General features: G+C 33.6%; 3 protein-coding genes across 4 annotated transcripts; all 3 read right to left on the reverse strand.

The window, feature by feature from the left end:
• Positions 1-3,969: 3,969 nt before the first annotated feature.
• LOC143542716 (uncharacterized) lies at positions 3,970-7,045 on the reverse strand. Its single transcript, XM_077035246.1, has 5 exons — positions 6,812-7,045; positions 6,052-6,193; positions 5,334-5,560; positions 5,003-5,260; positions 3,970-4,468 (listed from the first exon to the last, which is right to left on the reverse strand). Exons 1-5 carry the CDS (start codon positions 7,043-7,045, stop codon positions 4,148-4,150), a joined length of 1,182 nt encoding a protein of 393 aa, XP_076891361.1. The 3' UTR covers positions 3,970-4,147.
• Positions 7,046-10,468: 3,423 nt separating this feature from the next.
• LOC143542698 (putative Rho GTPase-activating protein At5g61530) lies at positions 10,469-14,597 on the reverse strand. The gene is made up of 9 exons (XM_077035230.1): positions 14,359-14,597; positions 14,018-14,280; positions 13,512-13,574; positions 13,411-13,429; positions 13,194-13,292; positions 12,844-12,921; positions 12,504-12,748; positions 11,695-11,863; positions 10,469-10,819 (listed from the first exon to the last, which is right to left on the reverse strand). The coding sequence occupies exons 1-9, from the start codon at positions 14,417-14,419 to the stop codon at positions 10,674-10,676; spliced, it is 1,143 nt and encodes a 380-aa protein (XP_076891345.1). The 5' UTR covers positions 14,420-14,597; the 3' UTR covers positions 10,469-10,673.
• Positions 14,598-17,913: 3,316 nt separating this feature from the next.
• On the reverse strand, positions 17,914-21,240 carry LOC143542699 (uncharacterized). Of its 2 annotated transcripts, XM_077035231.1 has the most exons (8): positions 21,151-21,240; positions 20,848-21,012; positions 19,991-20,204; positions 19,043-19,209; positions 18,715-18,839; positions 18,520-18,580; positions 18,385-18,433; positions 17,914-18,231 (listed from the first exon to the last, which is right to left on the reverse strand). In XM_077035231.1, the coding sequence occupies exons 2-8, from the start codon at positions 21,001-21,003 to the stop codon at positions 18,170-18,172; spliced, it is 834 nt and encodes a 277-aa protein (XP_076891346.1). In that variant the 5' UTR covers positions 21,004-21,012; positions 21,151-21,240; the 3' UTR covers positions 17,914-18,169. The 2 variants fall into 2 exon arrangements, with proteins under 2 accessions (XP_076891346.1, XP_076891347.1); XM_077035232.1 differs by lacking the exon at positions 21,151-21,240 and having other exon boundaries at positions 20,848-21,140.
• Positions 21,241-24,571: the final 3,331 nt, after the last annotated feature.

The raw sequence follows: 24,571 nt of genomic DNA on the forward strand, positions 1-24,571 counted from the left end.
AGGTGAATGTGTGTATGTATATGTATATATAGAGAGAGAGAGATAGCTTACATTGCCACCATTAATGGTGGATCTTCTGGAACGTTTGCGATGATATGTTTCCATTGTTGTTGCTTTGAGCTCTAATTTTGAAAGCTAAAAAATGAAAATAATATATTTAGAAAATAATAATATTAAAAAGGATAATTAATAGGTGATTGAATAGAACAGATCTATTAGGATTTATTACAACAAAAAACATATGTCTAATCTAATCTAGAATTTAGGGTTATGAATGACATAATAAAGAAATCCTTCAATCAATTTAATAATCAAACAACTTCCATATTAATTAATTAACTAACTAATTAATAACATATATACCTACACTTTTTATCAATTACTACTCTCATACTACACACAGACACATGAATACGAGTAAAACCCTAAATAACCGCCGATTTTCGTTATACAAACCCTAGATTTACGGATTTAATTAGCTAATTAATATCTCCGTGAGCTTATACTCAGATCTATACAAACATGAAAGCAACACTCAATACTGACCTAAATATACATCAAACGAATCCATTTGAACAGCAAATATTAGCTCAAACTGACAAACTTATTACTACGAAACTAGCTTGAAGAACATAAAACACAGATACTACGACGGAAATGGAAATGAGATCTACGAGTAATTAAAGTTTAGTTACGCTCTTATATATACCTTGAAACCCTAGGTATTTGATTTAAGTGTGTGCGATGGTTTGAGGTGATTTAGTGTAGAGTTAATGGAATAATGAATGAGTATTGATGAATACTGGTTTGATAATGGCCGTCATGAACGTGAAAATGAAGGTTTTATTGTTGAAGATATTATATCGTACGAGTACGTTCTTTATAGAGAGAGAAAATAATGAGAGAATGTTGGTTGAAAATATTTGTTAGAGAGAGAAAATGTATACATACGTGCTGCACCTCACGTGTTAATATATTTGTGTAATAAGAAGCACGTGCCTTTTTATTTCTTACTATTTTAAGAGCAATATTGTAGGTGCATTTAGTGTTATTTTCTTTCTTTCTTCTTCTTTTTTTTTTGTTTTATAGAAATGCCAATGTATTGAAAGAAAATAAGAGGTGACACATAAGAAGCAAGAAGGCGACCGTAATAAATACATGAAACCGAAAAAACCTTGCATGAAAAACAAAATAAGATACAATGAAATGTTAACCAAGTTAAATTTGCACTGTCTCTCTCTCTCACAGTGGCGGAACCAGAACTTTTAGTTTAGCCGGTCGGCAATATAAATTTTGAACTTTCGTCAAAGTACATTAGTCATTTCTTTTTAACATTTGTTAATTGTAATTTTCAAAGCCAAAAACTGATGGTTATTTCGACATGCACCATCTTCTTACTGCCGCTCAAGTATAATCATTACTTGGTTTTCATAAGGCCGGGTAACGAACAATATCATCTCAATTTTCTTTTTGTACTATTTTCATTAGAATATTATGAATAGATGAATTCTTGACACTTGATTTGGGTCATTTACCAATATATCTTTTTAAACATGCACTTTTACATCTAAAAACACTAGAAAATTACAGCAAAAAAAATCTTTAAACCTGTAATGTAATTGTATCCAGAAATATATAATTAAATATAATAAAAAAATATGTTCACAATTGAAATCACAATTATTGATAAATAACTTAATAATCAAATAAACAAAAGTGAAGTATAGAAACTTACATCATGATGGTTGTAGAAAGGTCTATGGATTTTTCATGAGTTTTTTTAGACTTGAAGGGACCTTTTTTTCTTGTTTTAGTGTTGAGAACACAGATTGAAGGCGCCAACTATTTTTATAGAAATATAAAACAATATTCAATCAATAAAAGTTTAGATTTTAGTGTTGGGCCAGGCTCGTTTTTTTCTTTTCTTGAGAAAGCCCACATTCAAAGTATTTAACCTAATAATCATAATAATAAAACTTCATTATAATAATGTAATCTTCTCTTTCTTCTAAACAGCTTCAGAAACTTAACCTGCACCGCCCACCACCTGTCGAAAAACTTTTCTAAATTAATTTTCTTTTCTTTTAACTTTTATGCTTCAAAGAGGACCATCAAGAGGGTCCAACTATAACAAATGTTTTTGGCAATGAACTCCGGTAACCTTGGAATTTGGTCGGCCAGAGGGTCAACTGACCCCCTTGACCCTCCCGTAGTTCCACCCCTGCTCTCTCACTTAAGTGAGGATCTTTTACTTGGGCTTTTTCATCAATAAGAGTAAAGTTATTTTAGTTTAGTCTCATTTTTTACTAATTCATTTCAATATATATATGACTTTGTTTTTTTTATTTATTACATAGTTTTTAAGTAAGCTAAAGGTTAACTAAAACTGAAAGCAATATAGTCAAACATGTGAGAATATTTTATATTTTATAATTCTTATGTTGGCAAAATTTGTGTGTGAATGTTGGGATTTGTATCTTAATGCATTGTGTATTTGATTTTGAAACATGTACCTTATTATTTTGTGGGTGTGCATATGTGGAATGTGGTACGGTACGCGCGTGACTAAGGTGGTGGTACATAGGTGGCTTAAAAAACACTATCAAATATTCATGATGCATGTTCTATATGCATGAATAAAAACATTTCATACTTTTTAAAAAAAAGTTGGTTTATAATAATAATAATAATAATAATAATACATTTTTATAAAGGTGTTTTTATTTGATTTTTACAAAAAGAAATGATAACAATAGTTTTTTACATAAATAAATATTTTTTAATAAAATATATACTCTATTACAGAAAGTTATTTAAAAGTGTTAAGACAATAAATTATTTTTCATTAACTAGAAATCGGGTTGTTTTCAATAATTTTACATTCGTTAGCATCCTATCTTGTAATTGGAGCAAAATGTTTCAATATCACAATTGAAAATTTGCCCTTTGATCTTTGTAAATTTGCCCAATAACTAAAAAGGATTATTGTATTTTTCTTGTGTTTTTTTTTTCTAGCAAGAAGACAAAAGTTACTATCCATTTTTACCGATCAATTATCAATTAATATCATATCAACGCTTTTACTAAAGAATATTTAGGAATAAAAAAAGTTACAAAAATCTACATTGATTTTTGTTATTATTCTGATTTGTTAAGAGGTAGCTTATAAATTATTCAGCATGTCCATATCTTTGAAACTTGACCATTATGATACTTTATGAAGTATTAAGAGGTTCATTTTTAACGAATCATACACACTCTATCTCTGACCAATTCAGAAATAACCTCTTAATAGAATCATTAATAGGAAACCTTTGTGTAAGTAAGTGTTAAGTACACGTTGATGTGGTGGTGATTAGTGGTGGTTGGTCGAGCTTGGGGTGCGTGTGAGTGACATACTAAGGGTTATGAACACATTATGTGAATGGACAAATGAGTAAAATTTTCATTTAGCATCATTTTAAAGTTTAATGGGTAAGATATGTGCTTACTAATTTTAGAGGTATGAACCAAACACACTTACTTCTGTAAAGCAAATAACCGTAATTAATAAATTATGCCACATAACACAGCTAAAATGGTAAACAAAATGCAGATGATGTAAACATATCATTTTGTCGTTTAAATTTTTTTTATTATTATTATTATTATTATTATTATTAACTTAAAAGAACTTCTATATGAATGAATTTATATCGAAAAAAAAAATTATATTTTTAATCTTTTATAAAACAAAGTTTAAGTTATTAAAAATAGAAAAGTCTGGATAGTCAGCGTTAGAGGTCTAGGCGTCGGGGCTTTAATTATTGGTCACAAGCTTACGCTAGAACTAGTTTATTAATTGAGCTAACTAAGTTGGCATGTAAAGCTAACACTCGGACTCGTTTATTAAATGAGTTTTGGCTTGCTTAAACTCGTCTTGATACAAGTTTTTAGCTAGCTAATCTCGAATATCTCACCAGCAACTCTTAACACACACAACCAACCTAGAAACAAAACGCCACACTTAGTTTCAAATTTTTTAGATGCCCATAAACAAAAAGTCATCAAATTAAAGATTGTCTAGATCAAATTACAATTCACCAACAGTGGTTTTAGGACAAGAATAGCTAAAAACAAACACTCCCATAACACATTATGAACTCACTCACAGGTCAATCCCATCAGGTATCAACACAACCGACCCTGTGGTCTTTCGGTTCTCAAGGTCCGAATGGGCTTGAGCCACTTGAGACAAAGGGTATTTATGGTTGACCCGAACTCGTAAAACCCCACTTGAAATGTTGGCAAATACTTCACCAGCGGCTTCTAGAAGCTCGTCTCGTGTGGTAGTGTATTGCATGAGAGAAGGTCGGCTCAAGAACAGTGACTTTACTGCAAGTGCAGATAATGCCACAGGGTCTGGTGTACCGGATGACTGCCCAAAGCTCACCATGTATCCTCGGGTTTTTAAGCACGCTAATGACCCCTGAAAACAACAATTGAAAAGCATATTCAACGAACCAAAAGTAGGCATGTAAACGAACGAACATGACATGTATTGTTCATTCATTTACGTTTGTGAACATTCCTAAATTTAAGTTTGCTCGTTTATGTTCCTTGGTTTAAATTTGTTCGTTAATAAATTAATTTAAATATTTCAGGCCCGTTATAATTCACTCTAGTTTTAATAACTTTTTAGGTATAACAGTGCACATAGTCGTTTGTTTACATTTGTGAACCGTTTGTTTTACTGTTAACAAGACATCTTCTTAACGAATCAATTCAAACAAGAAAAGCCAATTCGTTTAATTGTAACGTTTGTTCGGCTAAAGTTAAACGAACGAACACGAAGATGCTCTGTTCAGTTCGTTTACAAGCCAATGTTTCGCGTTGGGCGGGCAGAGTAACCAGGCATCCTAAGTTCGGGTCAAAATGGGCAGTTACAGAAAATGATTGCTTTGGTTCGGGTCAAAACGGGCCATTTAAACGAGTACTCAGTCTTATCAAAAGCTCAAAATACCTCAAAGGTGTCTTTCCCAACAGAGTCATAGACTACTTCAACCCCGTGGCCCGATGTGATCTCAGCAACGCGGTCAACAAAATTTTCTTGTTTGGTAACAATGACATGGTGGCACCCGTCTTCCTTGGCTTGTACAGCCTTCTCATTGGTTGAAACGGTTCCAATAACAACGGCTCCAAGTGCATTGGCCCATTGACACAATAATGATCCAACTCCACCCGCTGCTGCATGCACAAGAATTGTATGTCCTTGTTCCACCTGTCCAAATATTATATTATTTCAATAATAATCTAATGTTCAAACAAGTATATGAATTGAAGGGAAATTTGACCTTAAACGTGCGACGGAGTAAGAATTGAGCAGTCATTCCCTTGAGTATGACAGAAGCTGCCACAACGGGGTCCACAGAAGACGGAACAGGTACAACTTTTTCTGCAGGAAGTATCTGTTCTTCAGCATATGCTCCCATTGGCAGCCCGGCATACGCCACCACATCTCCAACTTGTCGCCCAGTTAGCCCTGGACCAACAGCTGTAACCACTCCCACCGCCTCCATACCTTCACATAAAAAAATATATATAAATTTGCATACTTACAACACATAATGAAGGTCCAAAAATCACTCTAACAAACAGATGAATATAGACGTATGATCATATAGGGGAGCGTTCATGAGAGAACCACATAGTTACGAAAAAACCGAGAAAACTACTACCAACCAATCGCACTTTTTAAAATTTTTTGTTTTCGTTTCTTTTAATTTAAAGGTTAATATTAAATAAAAAGTTCAAATAAATTGTAGCTTACGAAGTTGCGTATATGTATCTCATACAAGGTGCATATATGTAGGTAAGTAACTCGCTAACTACACATAGTTTTCTAACTTTTTTTATTTTTTGGCAAAGATTAATAAGATATAAATGATGTAAAAGTTAAGAAATAAAAAAAATGATTGATTGAAAGTAATTTTCTTGGTTTTCTCATGATCTCTATTAGAAATTCATATCATTATATAATAATAATGAATAACATGATATCAAGATTCAAACCTGGTGTGAATGGAAGGGTAGCTGCCTTGTAAACACCTTTGCGGAAATAAATATCAATAAAGTTTAACCCAATGGCCTTGTTCTTAACCCTAATCTCTCCGTCTTTTGGTTCCCCTATTTCAATATCCTCCCATTTCAAGACCTGTAAACATTTGATTTATGTTTCAACCACAAAACTTGTTCTAGAACCAGGGCCGTCATATTTACCCAATACACGAAATCCGACCCGAATCCGAAGCCACCCAAACTGGTGTTAAATAATACCCGAAAAACCCGAACCCAACCAAACCGACCTTAAATGGGTCGGTTATCCGACCACCTTTTCCCAGCAAAATAGCCAAACGACCCGACCCAAAAAACTTGAAACTCGGAAAAAAGCGAAAAAATTTTAATTATATAATTGCGTTTTGGTTTGGAGTTTTTGGTATTCGGAATGTTAAGTTTTGGGATTATAGTTTGCTTTTGGAACTTTTGAACATCATCATATCATTTTGTCCGATGATGATTGAATATCGATGTTTTTTTTTCAGTTTACGTCTAAACCCGGAAACCCGAAGAACACCCTTATCTAGAACTGAATAATTGGCCAGAATATAAGTTAAATTATACCAAATTCTAACGATCATATGCTTACATAACCATAAGTAAACTATCCACCCAATAATTCAATTAAAAAGTATATAACTCCACTTGATCGCAATTAAGGCAATTGGATCACATAAAAGAATCAATAAAGGTTGAGTAAGATAAGAAATGAGACCTCAGGACCACCAATTTCATGAACCCTAATAGCTTTAACCATGGCGGATGATGCACAAGTAGAAATCGCACAAACTGTTGCGAATTTTGATCTGGGTAACTTGGGTTTATTGAAATTGAGGTGAATTTGGTGTTGAATACCAAGAATTGAGTGTCGATTGGAGGATGTAAAGGGGTTTAGTAATAATAGTAAGTGGGGTTGGTATAACGTTGATTGAATACGTATACATCCCATTTGGTTAGCATCGAACAAACTAACTACAACTTAAACTTGTCACTGGTGTTAATTAACCGTTAAACTTATTAGTGTCTCGACTCCGTGTGGCGCGGTCAATCCATCTCGTTTATAATTAGGGTCTACAGGTTATCTCATGTCTTAAACTCATTAGACGAGTGGTATCAGCTTAACCTTCTTGTGCAAGCACAACTAGACATATTTGTCTTCTTTCCTGCTAAGATCGTGCCTCGTGAAGTTCAGGACTAGCAGACAAACCCAAACTTTCAAGCGCAATCATAGCAAAACGATCATGAGACGGTTGGTATGCGACTTTCCACATCAGAAAGATTTTGTATGAAATTCGTGGACTCTTCAATAGTGTTTAGTTTATATTTTATACTTGTAAGATCAAATATATACTATACTAACACCCCTTTGATATTAGTTATTGGTCTCATATTTTAATAATATAAGTAGAGTTTATAATAGAGTTTTCTTTAGTAATAGGATCGGATACGGAACTCAACACATGATAACGCAAATTTCGAATTAAAATTCTTTATTAGTATTATAAGTGAAGTCAAAACAACAAAGTTGAAAGGCAAACATATTGCGTTCCATAGGCGTAAAACTAGCAATATAAAAAATGATTAAACTAAAAATAATACATCCCATAAACTTATTTTATCGTTGTAAAGAATATTGAGTTTTTATCGATATCTTCAGTCAACATACGAGCATGTAGGCTGAGTTGTCAGAACACGCGATGGTAGGTACAACTCCTTTCGGGACATGTGTGTCCAAATTTTCAAGTAGACAGAATTTTAAACATGTGTAATTTTTTACGAAGATCGATTGATTAATTGCAAATTTGTTTTGAAACAAAACTTCTTTTGTATTATCAACAATCTTTGTTTCAATTCATGTAATTAGTGTTTGCTTAACATTGGTCAAAATTCACAAACCTAAATCTTCTGCATGGAGTGGTGGTAGTTTATACTGCATCAACTACTTCATTCTTATCTTTTACTTGAGTGAAGTCCTATCAAAGTCAGCTTCAAAGACGTGCTTGGGGACCATCTTCTCAAACATAAGCTTAGAAGGTTAGATCGGGGCTAGTAACGGGTCAAAGCGGGTTAACATCATCACAAAGAGAAATTCATACTTATCATAAATTTGTGAACTAGTGTCATTAACAAAGGTCATATATTCTTAGTCTATTAACATAAAAAGTGAAAATTCGAACTTAACATTGTCATAATTCCACATAAAAGCACATTGTTGATAACTATATAGCGATTTATAAAGTAGATCAAATGTCTCATCTTACAAACTACTTGTTTAGAATAATGGTCAAACGATGTACTGTCTCTATTAGAAAAGAGCCTATTTTCGTAATAAAATTTCTACTAATTTCCTACACATACATCTTCAACAAGTTTCCAATGAACTAACAAATTTCACTCACATCGCACATTTGCAAATTATAATTTTATTAATACGATTACTTCGTACCATTTAAGACCTAATATGACACAACAACGAACATAAAGGTCCATTAAGTACTATCAACACCCAATATGTTTTATTTAAGACATGGTTGATATGTTATTAACGGGCGATAACATGTCAACCATGTCTTAAATAGAACATATTGGGTTGGGTCGAAACGGGTCATGGGTCGGAACGGGTTAGGGTCAAAACGGGTTAGGGTCGAAATGGGTCACTTAAAAAAGGGTTGTTTTGGTTCGGGTCGGTACAGGTTAGGGACAACAAGTTCGGGTTAGAACGGGTCAAGGTTGGAACGGGTCAAAACGGGTTTGGGTCAAAACTCGTTTAAGTGATTTTTCATTTCGTTTCAGCATGTAACAGCTCGTTTAAGCTATTCTTCAGTTCGTTTCAGCGCGTAACAGCTCGTTTAAGCGATTTTTCAGTTCGTTTCAGCGCGTAACAGCTCGTTTAAGCGATTTTTCAGTTCGTTTCAGCGCGTAACAGCTCGTTTAAGCGATTTTTCAGTTCGTTTCATCACGTCACAGCTCGTTTAAGCAATTTTTCAGTTCGTTTCACCGTGTGACAGCTCGTTTAAGCGATTTTTCAGTTTGTTTCATCGCGTGACAGCTTGTTTAAGCGATTTTTCAGTTCGTTTCATCACGTAACAGCTCGTTTAAGCGATTTTTCAGTTCGTTTCATCGCGTGACAGCTCGTTTAAGCGATTTTTCAGTTCGTTTCATCGCGTGACAGCTCGTTTAAGCGATTTTTCAGTTCGTTTCAGCACGTCACAGCTCGTTTAAGCGATTTTTCAGTTCGTTTCAGCACGTAACAGCTTGTTTAAGCGATTTTTCAGTTTGTTTCAGCACGTAACAGCTCGTTTAAGCGATTTTTCAATTCGTTTTAGCATCTAATAGCTCGTTTAAGCGATTTTTCAGTTCGTTTCAGCACTTAACAGCTTGCTTTAGCGATTTTTTAGTTCCTTTCATCACTTAACAGCTTGTTTCAGCATGTTTTTGTTCCGTTGTTGTCGACTTTTCAGTTTCGGTTAATTTCTCGATTTTTTTTGAACGAGGACAACGGACGAAACGTTTTAGTTTTTTTTTTCATTTTTTGTTTTTGTTTTATTTTTTGAGTTATGATTTTTTTTTTAATTTTTTTGATGGTTTCTATTAAGATCAAAATCCCTCAAAGAAAAATAAAAAAAAACAAATAAAAAATCATAACTCAAAATATAACTGAATAACGAAAAAAGTAAAAAAACTAAAATATTTTCGCCGTTATCCTCGTTCATCAAAAAAAAAAAAAAAACCCCGACAAATTAACCGAAACCAAAATGTCGACGAAAACGAATCAAAAACATTAATCAACCCGTCTAGTGCGAAAACTCGAAAGAAACCGAAACCCAACCCGTCCAGTGCTAAAACTCGTGTCGGCATGAAAGCTGATCCGAGCCGAAACCTAAACCGATATCGTTCCAATCTAAAACCCGTTTCAACCCAAACATGTCACTTTTCCTTAAGACACCAACCCACATTGACCCATGTAGTTAAATTTGTCAACCATTTTGACCCAAAAATAAGAATGTGGAATTTCAAGTGACCCATTTTGACCCATTTAATTAAAACCTATGACCCAAATCAACCCATTTGAATTTTAAAACAACCCAAATTGACCCATTTGAAATGGTTTGGGTCAAGGTTACCACCCCTACCCGTTATAATATAACATGACTCACTTGTATAACCTTATAGCCTTTTAAGAACTAATATGATAAATTAAGGTCAAAATTAAATGCTATCAATGTCCGATACCCTATGGTTCATTTAAGCCATGTATCACATGTTATTGCTTATTATTATATAATGCGACCTACTACAACCTTATATAACCCTAGAACTAATGTTTATGAATGTTTGAAAAATATATAAAGAATATTGGTGGGCCATAGTGCACTTAAAGCCATAATATACACACCATTAAATCAATCCTTTGCATACCATTTCTAACAAACCTAAACATACAGAATTTACAGCACATCAAACCAAATGAAGTATCAAAAAATCATCAAACTGTATGGTAAGTTGATTGTTTGAGATTTATTTGTCAGAAAGTTGAATAAATTTGAAGAAAAATGACGAATGACATGAGTGGCTGGTCACCTCCAAACGGTCTCATTTGCATCCGTGAAAATAGCATTGTGATGTTCAATTAAGCACCGTAAAACTTCTATGCCACTCAAGTCTATCGTCACACCATCATCCAAGGGTATTGCAGAAGACACATCCATATCTTCAATCTCATCTGAAATCAACATTTCAACGAAATTTCATCAAATACATGTATATAGTGAGAGAGAAAGCCATTCAATACAAAACCGATATTAAGTAAGAACCCATGTGCTTAACCACTTCTCGTAATTCTCCTTTATATATGACGGATAAAAGCAATTTGTTAACATTTCAAACACATTTTAAGTAAGAACCCATGTCTTAACCACTTCAAGACATGCTCAATACTATTAAAGGCCAAATATTATGTAGCCCAGATCCTATCCCATACTTCCTTTAGTTCATAATATATGTGATAATAGATTTCTTTTTGGAACTTCAATCTCTAAAATATTTATGTTTATATAATGTTAATGTACTGTATAATGTTTATATGTGATAATATAATGCTTATATACAAAACAGTAAATAAGGTTAATTTTGAATACTTAAAAAGGACGTGGGAAGCCCCGTAGGGTTTTGTAGGGAACCAAGCAGGCCGGGTTCAAAAAAAAAGACAACTTTTGTACGATTTAAAACAGACAGGGTTGACCACTAGACATGTTTGACCTGTTTTCAATATATACACGTTTCCAAATAAATACAATCCGAATTGACCGAATTAAATATTGAAAGTTAATCATAATTAGTTCATGAGTGAAAGTTAAAGGGCTAAACCGTAAGAAGTTTGAAACACAGGTTTAGTTTATCAGTTTTGTTTATTGTTTAAATGGTTTGTGTGCAAGTTTATTAAATAGTGAAAAGAGTCATTGTCTAATTTTTTATCACAAAATCTGTTGGTTCCTGTGGGTGTTATCAAATCCAGGCAACCATTAAAAGGACCGGTTCGCACAATCAACACTACCAAATCAACCATAGGCAAAAGAATATATGAATTTGAAGACAAACCTGCAAGCACATCAAATTCGCTATAGGTTTGTACGGGATCAGCAGCAGCATTTGTGTTGGACTGGGTTGTTGATGGCTGGTTCCAATACTGTTTATAAGTTTCTGGTACCTGTCCTTTCTGCCACATAATTATAGGAGCCATCTCCATCGCAAGGCTTCCAGCATCCATCTACACCACAAAAGGAAGTCTATCCCATTAGATTATGTTGTAATAGCAACAACAAATACTCTTAAAAACATCTTATAGGAAAACAGACGGAGTTGAAACCATACACGATACATCTAATACTAATAACATATAATATATGCATTAGCCATTAGAGGTGGCAAACTAGTCAAGCATTGGGTAGAATTCAGGTTTATAAATGATCATTTTGGTATGAGTTGAAATGGTCAAGCTCAAGTTGGGTTGACCAGTTTTTTAAAAGCTCATAAATAAGATAACTAATGTGTTAACTATGATCACAAAAACAACATTGTTACAATTTATAAGGTAATATGCACTAGGTATAGACTTTGGGAGACTATCACCCATTCACCTTCTAGCTAATGTTTTATTGATCCGTTTGAGATAAAACACAACCTAGATTCATTCATTCAAACTACCATATCAAACACCAATAGTTAAGTGAATCCAATCTCACCAAAGTCCCTACCAACACTAAACCTAAATAATTCCTTATTTTGGCTAGCAAAAGATATAATTCAGATTACAGAATGCACAAACATATATAGACACACACACACACACATATATATGTGTGTGTGTGTGTGTGTGGAGAGAGAGAGAGAGAGGATTGAAAGAGTGCCTTGTTGAGAAGCGACTTCTGGCTAACACGGAGCAATAATGCAGTAACGAGTTCCAATGTCATGTAGTTGACAGCAGGAAGTTTCTTCAAAATGTTTCTCATTACTGGTATGCTTGAACGTGCACCTCGGATTTCATTGTGTAGTTCAAAAGTGATCAACGGCTGAGGAAGGCTGGCCAGGTAACACTTGACAAGAGCCGCAACATCGATTGGGTTCACACCTTCAGGTAGTGGTGCATTCAAGTCTGTAACATAAATCAAAATAGTAAACAAAACAGTTAAACGCAGCAAATGAAATAAATATTAAAGAACTTAAAACAAGCTGGACCAGAATTACTACCTTGGTTGTATAAAGACACAAGTTGCTGGATTGCCCTCTTGTTTCCTTCAGACTTGAATAAATCAGGCGAATTCAGTCCTGAAATAAACTCATCAGCAGAACGCGTTGCAAGAACAGAAACAGATTCTCTTTATTATACAGCAATAATATTATATAGTAATAATAATAATAATAATAATAACAACAACAATCTAAACCTGTTTTATATAGAGCAATTTAGAATGTTTTGTCACTTTGTGCATACGAGTAAATAACGTTTCCTTTTTAGTAGATATTTTAACTTTCGAGCTGCTAAATATATAACATTAATTAAATAGGCCAATTTATATATAAATGGGATGTAATCATACCCGATAATACGAGATAATCTGCACATTTGACCAACAGTAAAGGAATAGGTTTGCTCGATTCTTGGCGCTGAACTGCTATCTCTATCGGCACACCAAACACTGAATAAAACAATAGAACATCTCAGCTATAGACCGAAAATAAAGTTGAATGACACATCACATCTTTTTTTTTTTTGGTTTCTTGTGCCAAAAAAGAATAAGCCATAAGGGAACTTACCATCAGTGCTAGCAACACCCTACCAAATTAAAGAAAAAGTCAAGTTAATATATATTTAACCAATAGAGTAAACAAAACATGATCTCATGGAAAGCACATACCTTCTGCCACCGCTCAATATCAGTCAATATAGTTTTGCTTTTCTGTGCAGTCTTCTTTGCCACCTAAACAGAAGTTATTATATCACCGATGAACATGATCAGGTTAATCAATACAAAAATAAAGCACTCACATACAAAAAAGATTCACACATTTATGAAAAACAGAAAAGTACTTAGATCAAATTAATGAATACACAATCGTATGCGCATAATTACAACCCTTACTGTAATCCTACCCTCACTATGTGAGGTGGTTAAAAATGAATAAATGAAATCATATGAAACCTCAGTTTCAATGCAGTTGACTTTATTTGAGAGTATATCTCATTACTTGATATTAAGTTACTGGCACTTCATTTCAAGAACCATAAACAAATTACACATATATTTGTTTATTTAAAGGTATTATACACGTATATATTTAAAAAATCACACATTTATAGAATTGTAGATGACAAAAATGTTGTGACCATACAATCCAGTTAGAATGTTAGACTAGTGTTTACCTCTTCGACTTTAGTTTTCCCTACAACAACCTTCTCTTTAGTCTCTGAAACACCCCTCCGAAGAAAATAACTTGTAGTAGCAGCAGCAGAGACAAGACGTTCCTGCATTGCTTGTCTTGTAGACGGCTGCTGAAACAATGACCACCGGCTTTTGACCACCGAGCCAACCCGTTCTGCTACTCCAGAAACATTGCCTTTTGCATCTTTAGCAACCTCACCCACGAATGATCCTGCGGACTGCCCAGCTTCTTTTAGCTTTGTCCCTGCATCGTTCAATAAAGTTATTATTAAAAAACCAAAATTGCAGATCATCAGTTTTGTGGCATTGATAAATTAGTTACCTGAAGAGGAAAAGAAACCACTGGCTTTCTCCTGCCACTGAGGTGAAACGGCTGAAGGCATTAAGCTGGTTTCACACACTGATGACGAAACTCACAATGAGTGAATAAGGTATTTTTAAGTAATTGGCAAGAATAGTCCGTCTAGGGCTCAATGAGATGAGTTGTCACGTGGAGTAAGCCAACAACAAAGAACCTGCTTGGAATCAGACAAACAGCCTTTCTACAAAATGCAAAACAAACGATTCGTGTAAAAGTCTCCAACCCAGCTTTGCAGATCCAATGAGACAAATGAACAAAAAAGGCGACATCCTTTTTCGTTACTAAATTCTAAACACATAAATAAATGCTAGTTTGATTGTACAACGTATTCTAGTAGAGAACTTCCATTCAAACATCTAATCAGTATTTCACTTATGACAAATAGGGAATTAAAAACTTATGACAAGATAACTCTCTCTTTCTGCCTTGCATTACAACTCACAAGAGCATCTTACATCTATGAAAGATACTTGGTTTATTATTTTGCCAAACACTTCAATTCAGAATTATTGAGCCAACCACAGGTGATACCGATAGTTAATCGCAATCACTTCCATCGTAATAAAAATGCGAGCAAGACCTTTTAACACTAAATTAATCAACCAAAATTCTTCATAATCTCTTCACTTTCATATTTCCAGGCAAATTAAACCAAACAGTACCAGGTAAAATTTCACCAAATTTACAACAGCATAATTACACAAATTCAGCATAAAACAGACGTAATCACATCAATTACCTCCAGAAAACTTCAAAGTCAGCACGAAATATCAACAAAAACAATAATCGATTATTTAAACGATCAAATTACCTGTGTTTATCGAGTAAAGTTAAATCAAACGATCATTATAAATAAACACATACATGCATACACACATCATATCATATAATGTTCAAAAGCATAATATCAAGCAGTAAAGGTTCAACGGATTCAAAATAAGAAACCCTAGCTAACGAGCAAAACAGAATAACCGATTTGACGTTATACCTTTGGAATTACGGTTATTTGGCAGTGAATCTCGAACAACAGCTAACAATCAAAAACAGACTTGTTGTATGTAGAGAGAGAAAGATGTTGTGGGGGAAGAAAGTGACAGTAAGCAGACCATTCACAATCTTACGATGTCAACGGCTGGATTTCCAATTCCACCCAATTAGGCTGCTGGTGTAGGGGTTTCGGTGGGGTGGAGTGTAGGGTAACTTAAAAGCTTTACTTATTTCTGGATTTTTCTAACGGACTAACGGTAGATATTATATAATTGTAGATTATTCTATTATTGTAGTTAATTGATATATAATAAGTTATATAACACCGTTAGCCAGTTCAAAGCCTTGTTTATGATCAAAAATACTAAAATAGCATAATATTAATGTCGTTCTAAAAGAAGATATTTATGTTGATATATTTGATTTTGTTGTTTAATTTGATGTGTTAAAACGGGCCGGAATCTCGGCAAAAAGAGAGGCTCCCGTGAATTTCTTGTTAGATCCGCATGAATGAAGGTCTACTCTCCAACCAGTGAATATTCTTGTGTTTGGACAGGGGGGGGGGGGATGTTTGTTGCTACGCAAGCCGTGTTAAAGGCAGAATCAGGAAAACTTGCTAAGCACGAGAAGACGTGTATCGAGAATCAACATGTCTTCATTCCTTTTGCTTTCGATACATTTGGGTCTCTTGCAACCGATGTTGATACGCTTCTGAAAAGAGTTCAGTGGGTCGTGCACAGTAACTTATCGACGCCGAAGAACGATAACTTTGTTTTCAGTAGGATTGGTTTTGTCATTCAAAAATGGGTGGCGGCACTGCTTGCTGCCCGCTTGCATGCCTCTCTATTGTGATTGAATCCTTTATTATAAATGTGAATTAACAAAAAGATTATTTAAATTGCCAAATTGAGATCAAGTTCTAACTTGTTTAATTAGAGAGAATTCATGTTTAGATTTCATATTTGCTTTATACTCCTTTTTAAACTCTAGTTCAGCTTATTAATAATTTCAACCTCTCATTTTTATTTATCAAATACTAAAAAAATTATGTATAACAAAATATTTATATTAGGTTGTTTTTACTGTAATTTTATGAATACTAGTATTTATCATGTAATTATATATTTATAATGTTGCATAAGAATTATTATATGTGTTTATCAATAATATGTTGGTTAAGCATGCATATCTAATTAATCTTGGTATGAGAATCTTGAGCTTAAGCTCATTTTCAAAATGAGTTCTATTTTCGGCTCTAACCCGTTTACATTTATTTAGATTCGAGATTTTAGGGAGTCAACTTTGAGAATGTAACCTACTGCTTGACTCATTTGCACGCCTAGTGTTATCTTGATCTATCATCTAGTCATCCATAGTCGTTCATCATTAACACTTCACCGGCTCATCTTTTCAACACTCATTTGGCACCTTCATAGTTCGTGGTCGACATTCGGCATTGAGGGGTTGTTCATCCTCGACATTTGGCATTCCAAAGTTGTTCATCCTGGGTTATTCATCATCGACATTTGACATTTGATGCCTTTGTTGTTTCTGAATAATTTTGAACCTTTTTTGTTTTCTTTTCTAAATCAGTTTATTTGAATAGACATAATTCAATTAGAATAAGCTTATTCAAATTAGGTTGTGTGAATTTATTTGAATTCAAATAACCCAAATAACCCGAATTTGATTCGATTGAACACCCCTAATAAAAGTTACTTACATGCATGTAAAAGTTATTTACTGTGATTGGGGTACTTACAAGTTGAAGTGTCACAGGTTGAAGTGCATATCCTCTATTTAAGTGAGGTGCTTCGTTGTTCAAAAAGTTACAAGCCTTTCTAGCAAATAACTACCAAGCATATAGATTCTTCATTGTTAGCACTAACCACTCTCATGGTTTTTTACTTTTAAGTAAAGTTAGGTTTTCAAACCCGCATTGAGACTTCTGATTTATAATATAAAGTGTCGCTTCTGATGGGTTGAAAACAACTCTTTTACATGGTTAAAAACTCATATGCATATTTAATCTGGTAGTTAATAATTAGAACACATGGACAACACTAGATTACAAGCCATAATAGGATAAAACTAAAAACTATGAATGTTTATTGAATTTGGTTATAAAACTAGCGATAATTAGTATAAAAGTTGTGCCTTTGACTTTGTATGGTCAATGCAACATAGGAGTCTGAAATGTGTCATTAAATTTAATTTACCAACAAATGCATTATATGTATACATATCATGTAATCACTGATGCATTCACAACTCACAAGAAGTTTTAATAATGTATCATGTAATGTTTATTAGTAATTATGAATAAAGACATGTTTTCGTAGTAACTAAGAAAATGTCTTAACTTATAAAAACAAATCTTATCAAACAATACCAACAGCAAAAAAAAAGGTGATTCCTCTTTTAGAAAATGGTTATTAAATTTGTAAACGAACACTATGAATGTTATATATCTTTTTTCAAAAATTATAAATAATTTATAAGATCATTAACTCCTCGAATAGTCGAATATTCCATTACAAATATGATTTCATTTATGGAATGCTTCCAACAAAGCAAGTACTAAGACTGAAGTTGCATAAGCATTAAGCAACAACCAAAACATGATTAACAACACAAGCTAACAGTAGACAAAAAACACCCTTATCACTTTATAACAAAACATGTTTCAATCCTTTGTTTCCCTCCTATTTATAAATCGAAAGACTACCTCTCGCCGCTTTGTTTCCACAAATGTTTATTCAAAGAGGCGTTTACTTAAATAGATTTAGGGTTTCAGGTTGTCAATGGGGGTGAACATGAAGTTTCCAGAAAACATTGCTTCTTTATCTGCATATCCACAATCATGTTGACCGATAAGAATTTGAAAAGTTACATATAGCGTAACATATTATAAACTAAGATTAATGGGCATTTTAGACATTTAAACACTAGCAGACACTTAAGCCAAACGTACCTATGAAACAGGAAAATGTAACATACCTGTTAACGACAAGCAAACACATTCTCGACGAACATATCTTGTGAAAGCCTGTAATTTATTTTAAAAAAGGGATAAAAAATTAATATACTGCAAATATAAATATATAAATAAATAAAGAGAATTAAAGCACCAACCAGGACAGCAGGTAATGCAGCAGCATCTAGCTTTGATGAACCATCTTCAGCAAAGACATTTCTACACAACATGTAATCATGATTAAAAAAACCAGCGGAATTTCATAATACCGTGATAAACTTGCATACTATCATAAAATACCCCTCAAAGTCAACTCTTGACATTAGTATACTTAACAAGGGTGAATTAATTACTTCCATATTGCATTCTGCAAATCATCAGGTTTAGCTTCTGGAAGCATTGCCGTATCAAAAGCAACAATATTGCCATAAAATACTTTTTCCAACTCCCTCATCCATTTAGACAACAGCAAATTAACCTACAAAAAAATAATTATATAACTGATATTCAAAAAAAATACATGGAATCACAAGAAATGAATGAACTAATTACAATTTCCTAGCTATAATTCACGCTTCTAAAAAGTTTAACAATAAAAGCTTGTTAACTAGTAAGATTGTGAATCTTTTAACAAGTAGTAAAATTAAATAGTTAAGAAGTCAATGAATGCAAATTACCGACCCCAGCTTTGGAAACTCTGGTCTCTAAATCGTGATTGTAGATTTCATACACGTATTGCCCCAATTCGATACCTTCCTGGCCTTCTGCTTTCAAGCGACGTAAACAAAGCCACATGTGTACTACTAGCATTGAGAAATTTGTTCTAAAGGTTTTCTCCAACCTAAAAACTGCAAATTGAATTAAAATATATTCTTAAGAGTACATACGTTCTGATAATAAGTGTTTTTCTCATGCATTCAAGAAAGCACAACAGAAACTAAGCAAGAGTAAGTACTATTGGTTATTGGTTACAGAAAAACAAATAGCAAAATCTTAAACAATGATTTTAAATAATAAAATAGAGAATATGCGATGTACCTGTTTCCATACTAAAATATCAAAAACTAAATGCAGCATTTCTACTTAACCAAAAATCACCTATTTGCTTGAGAAATTAAGAATTCTCAAATCATTTATTTTACTTAATTTGGTCCACCCAGTTCATCTTATTTTATCATTGCAGTGGCCATTTTAGATATTTGACTAATAGTTGATAAGCATATTGCGAAGAACATTAAAAGGTTCAAATATTAATAGTGATGGAAGTATGGAACAGTTCATCAACCCTATGCAGTAATTCTAGTTAATCATGTGACTACAAAAGTCAAGTAATAATAATGTATAACTAACTACATACAAGCTTACATGATTGACGTGTAAGCTTACAAAAGTCAAGAAAGATAACCTTAATCGCCTCTATAACCGTTGTCAGTAGGTACTTTTTTTATTTTATTTATTTATTTATTAATACAAAGCAAAAAAGTACAATCAAGTAACACAATAATAATTCTAGCTGTATCAATGTAAGTGTGGTAAAAACATAGTTTAACTCCCAACTCAGTCTGATAAACCTTCAAGGAAAATATTCTATCTTATCAATGATCATGATGAGTACAATAAAAGACTAACCATCATAAATGGCAGGTTTATCAGCTTGAGATACAACACGACGGTAAATAACATTTGCTTGCCGAATAGATTTGCTCTGTTTGCTATAGAACAGCATCATTTTGAGAAGAAAATGTCGCAGACCCCTGTAAATAGGTTCCTCAATCCTCAAAGGTGAGTCTGCTGGTAAGGCTATAGAACAAGGCTTAGAACGAAACAACTTGTTCAAATTAACCTGTAAACATGTAAGCACATTTAATAATACATAAACGACACAATTTACTCCAAATAACAAATGAATCAACATTATTTATTATTAATTACAGCTGGTGCTAATATTGAAAACTCGAGTCAAAAGCATATTATCCTTATTATATCTCATTTTAACAGACTTATTATTGAATTCCAAGGGGAAAGTTAACGTACAAATTAAATTAACGTGCTAACTGTGAGAATCAAGTGGTGTAATTATATATACAACCATAGTGTAATTATAGTGTAGTGAAATTACATCATAGTGTAATTACACTACGATGTAATTACATAATTACACTATTTGTATATAAAACTACAACACTTGATTCTCACAGTTAGCACATTAATTTAATTTGTATTTGATCCAAACACTAAATTCCTAATCCACTTTCAATATTCAACCTTCATGAAGACTTGAATAAAAATAGATACTACAAGTAATGTAAACTTCATAAACAGTACTATTTAGCCTTAATATGATCTGTATGACCACTCATATAACCCTAACTTCAACAATTACACAAACCGAAACGATTTAACAATACATATTCCAAATCAAATCATATTACAAAGCTAATTATGCAACTAATTAAGCTGAAACTATAGAGAACTGAAACAACTACCTCTGATTTAGCAGACACATCTGAAGCCACCGGCGCTTCAACGGCTGCAACCCTAGAAACTCGCCGGCACGGCAACATATACAAATCTCTAGACACAGCTGATTTACTATGGCTGTATAATAGATTACCTAGGGTTCTGCTCCATCGAGGCGTCATTTCAAAAACCTAACAATTTGAATACACAATTACAGTGAAATTGGAGGAATAATAATAAGAATAACAAGTATTGGTGTATAAGTGGACACGCAGAGTAGAGTATTAATAATAATAATAATAATAATATATGGTGAAGAACGGCATTACGTGTAGGTGGTGAAGCAATCGGAGATCTTAAAACCCTAATAATAATAATAATAATAATAATAATAATAATCAATCAGATATTCAGATGCCTGCTTCCGGCGATGATTTGAGGGTCAGTTTATTTTATTAACCAGTATATTTGTTTACTCTTACTCTTACTCTTACTTTTACCTTGGTTAAATTTTGTATCACGGGTATAGGTTCGATTCGTTAAGGTATTGGTTTTATCGTATGTGTTTCTATGAAACCCCAATGAGACGCAGCCAACACAAATTTAATAAACTATATTTGTATAATAGTTTACTAGTTTTAGTGGCTAATCGTGAGCAACATATATACAAATAAATTATCTTTACATGTATACGCATAGAGAACATGCATACATAGAAAACCAACTATGAGACTATAAGACCATTCTCATAGAGGGAATCTTTTTGGGTCAGTCGGTTAATTTTGATAAAAGGAAAATCAAAAGTCAAGAATATTGACTGAATAAGTCGGTGGACCGACTCTTGGTTGGGTACTTGGGTTGCTATGCTGGCATCACAAAACAACAAATGTTACTCCACGAAATAGTTAATTCACGCTATATCTAAATGAATTTGTCACATAAAGATATAACTAGATGGTATATAACTATTATTTTTGAAAACTTATTATCTAAAAGTTTTACTTCTATATGATTAAAAAAATATATATAATAAAAATACAAAATTGATAATATTTTTTCTTTGTTTATAGAGTATAACGTTTAAATATTAATTTAATTTATTTATTTTCTATTTAAAGCAAATAGTTTTTTTTTAAAGGAAAAAAAATATTTTTAAAATTTTAAAAAATAATCATAATTTATATTTATTTAATAAAATAATTGATTTGATTTGGTTGTGAATGAGAGTGAAAATTTGAGTTTGGTTGGGTTGTATACAGTGTTGCAAAAATCGCTAGTCGGTGGTAGGGCGGTGGAGTGGAGACTAGCGATTAATCGGGATTAGTCGAGATTAATCGGGATTAATCGGATCGAACTTTAATGTATATTTTTCAGTTTTATACATACACATACACATTTTTATATGTAATATTCAGTTTTATACATACACAAACATATTTTGGCCGTAAATTGGCTGGAATCTCGCTGGAAACTACTAGTTTTTGCTGCAATCTTCCCGAAAATAGTTGATTTGTGTCGGAATCTCGCCGAAAACCACTGATTTTGGTCGGAATCTCGCCGAAAATCGTCGATTTTGGCCGGATTTGACTGTTAACCGATTAACTGGCCAACTAGCCCAAAATTAATCAGTGAAATGGGGACTAGGGATTAATCGGTGACTAGTCGGGATTTTTGCAACACTGGTTGTATAGGTGGAAGAAAGAGAAAATAGTTTTTTTAATGAAAAGTTGGGTTTAGTTGAGTTGTTAATGGAGATAGTATAATGCATGACCGCCCTTTATGTAACAACTCGGATTTTTAATTGTTATTTTATTTAACTATTACCTGACCCGTTTTTATTTTCGGGAAATTTAAATCAATATAAAATATTATTTTTCTTTCTCGGTATTATAATATTTTATTAATATTATTATTATATAATTATTATTTATATATATTTATATAAATTAACTTTGAAAATCTACAATTCTTACCCTAAACCATACTTTAACCCTTTAATGCTTTCATCCTTATAGTTCAGGGTAGAAGTGCACAAACCGGTTTTTTTAAAAAAACCGGTTCGGTTAATAACCGGACCGGTTTTTTTTGGCCCGGAAAAAAACCGGTTCGGTTAATAACCGGACCGGTTAATAACCGGTTTTTGTCTGTCAAAACCCTAACCGGTCTAACCGGTTTAGAAACCGGTTAGAACCGGTTAATAAACCGGTTTTTTTATTAACCGGTTTTTAGATTAACCGGTTTTTTTTTTTTTTTTTTTTTTAATAACCATTATTTTTTCACAGTATAAACAAACCGGTAACTACAAGGCAAACCGGTAACTACAAGGCAAAACAAACCAAAGATTAAAAACACATAACTTTCATTTATAGTTTTTACATTAAAAATACAAACATTAAATCGTTATCGCATATTCGTAACTCAAAAATACAAACATTAAAGAATGCTTAGACACGATTACATGAACAACTTGCTGTTTCTTACTCATTATTTGCCTCCATGTTTGCTGTTTCTTTAACTAATTTTCTTCGCTACCCGATCCCGAGCTATTTCTTAGGTAATCGTCGTACGCGGCTTCTTCATCGGTCATTGGTTGAGTGTGTCATTCATTGACCTCGTCTTCATACAAGCCCGCTTCATACTCCATTTCCCCCTCGAGTGAGCGTTGATGTTGTGCCCTATCTAAAGAGTCCAAGTAATCCTTGTAGCAAATCGACATCTCTATAGCTGGTGGAGTGAGTCGAGTCCTCCTAATCGATATAACCCTGCCAGAAACAGAAAAAGCAGACTCCGAAGCTACCGTGGAAGCTTGGACCGTTAGTAAATCTTTGGCCATGGCGGCGAGGATCGGAAACTCATCCTCCTTACCTCTCCACCAAGCCAGCAAATCAAGACTTCTAAATTCATCCGGAGTCATGTGTTTCACAAAGTTGGTACCACCATACCTTCAAAGTTCACTGCTTGTGGTGTTTACCTTTTGACGTTTACCGGCGTCTTCCCAAATCATGTAGTACATCCCCATTTCAAGGTCGGTTTGGGATTGGGATTGGGCAACAGCTCTTAACGAGTCATGAATTTGGGAAGACGACCCGTATTTTGTAAGGTAGACATCATACATGTTTGACAAGGTGGTGTTGAAAGCATTCTTTAAAGTTTGGCTATAATAGGGGTTTTGATCGTACCGCTTCAAGGTCGTACGTAAACACCGCTCCTTGATTCGTCATCTCCGGCTGCGAACTACTTCCCGATTCGTCCTTCAAGGCCTTGCAAAAGGGCCTTTGTACATGCGCTTTTAAAGTGGAGTTTGCATCTTTGCCATAAAACTTCAAACAATGTTTGCATCGAGTTTATAGGTCGAAATGTTGCCAAACATCATGGTTTCGTTTCGTGGGGATGACCCGAACGACCGTTTCTCCCGTGTTCGAGGCACCCATGTTGACGGATGAAGCAGCACTTTGGGAGGCCATGATAATCGACTACGAAATAAGAGTGGTATACTCGAGTATGAAATAAACGACTACGAAATAAGAGCGTATGGAGTGGTAATGTGGTATGATTGAGCGTGAGATGACAAAATAATCGCGTATGAAATAAACGTTTAGAGCGTTTGGAGTTGTATAATCGAGTGTGATCTAACCAATACCCAACCTAAACTATATATAGATGTTTGTGGGGGCAAAACGGTCAAAAAAAAAAACGGGCATATAGCCGTTTTTCAACGTTCAAAAACCGGTTTTTAACCGGTTAACCGGT

This window comes from Bidens hawaiensis, unplaced genomic scaffold (genome assembly GCF_021521415.1).
Source record: "Bidens hawaiensis isolate Kalapana, Puna unplaced genomic scaffold, B.hawaiensis_p1.1 tig00012954_1, whole genome shotgun sequence".
In the NCBI taxonomy this organism is placed as follows: Eukaryota; Viridiplantae; Streptophyta; class Magnoliopsida; order Asterales; family Asteraceae; genus Bidens; species Bidens hawaiensis.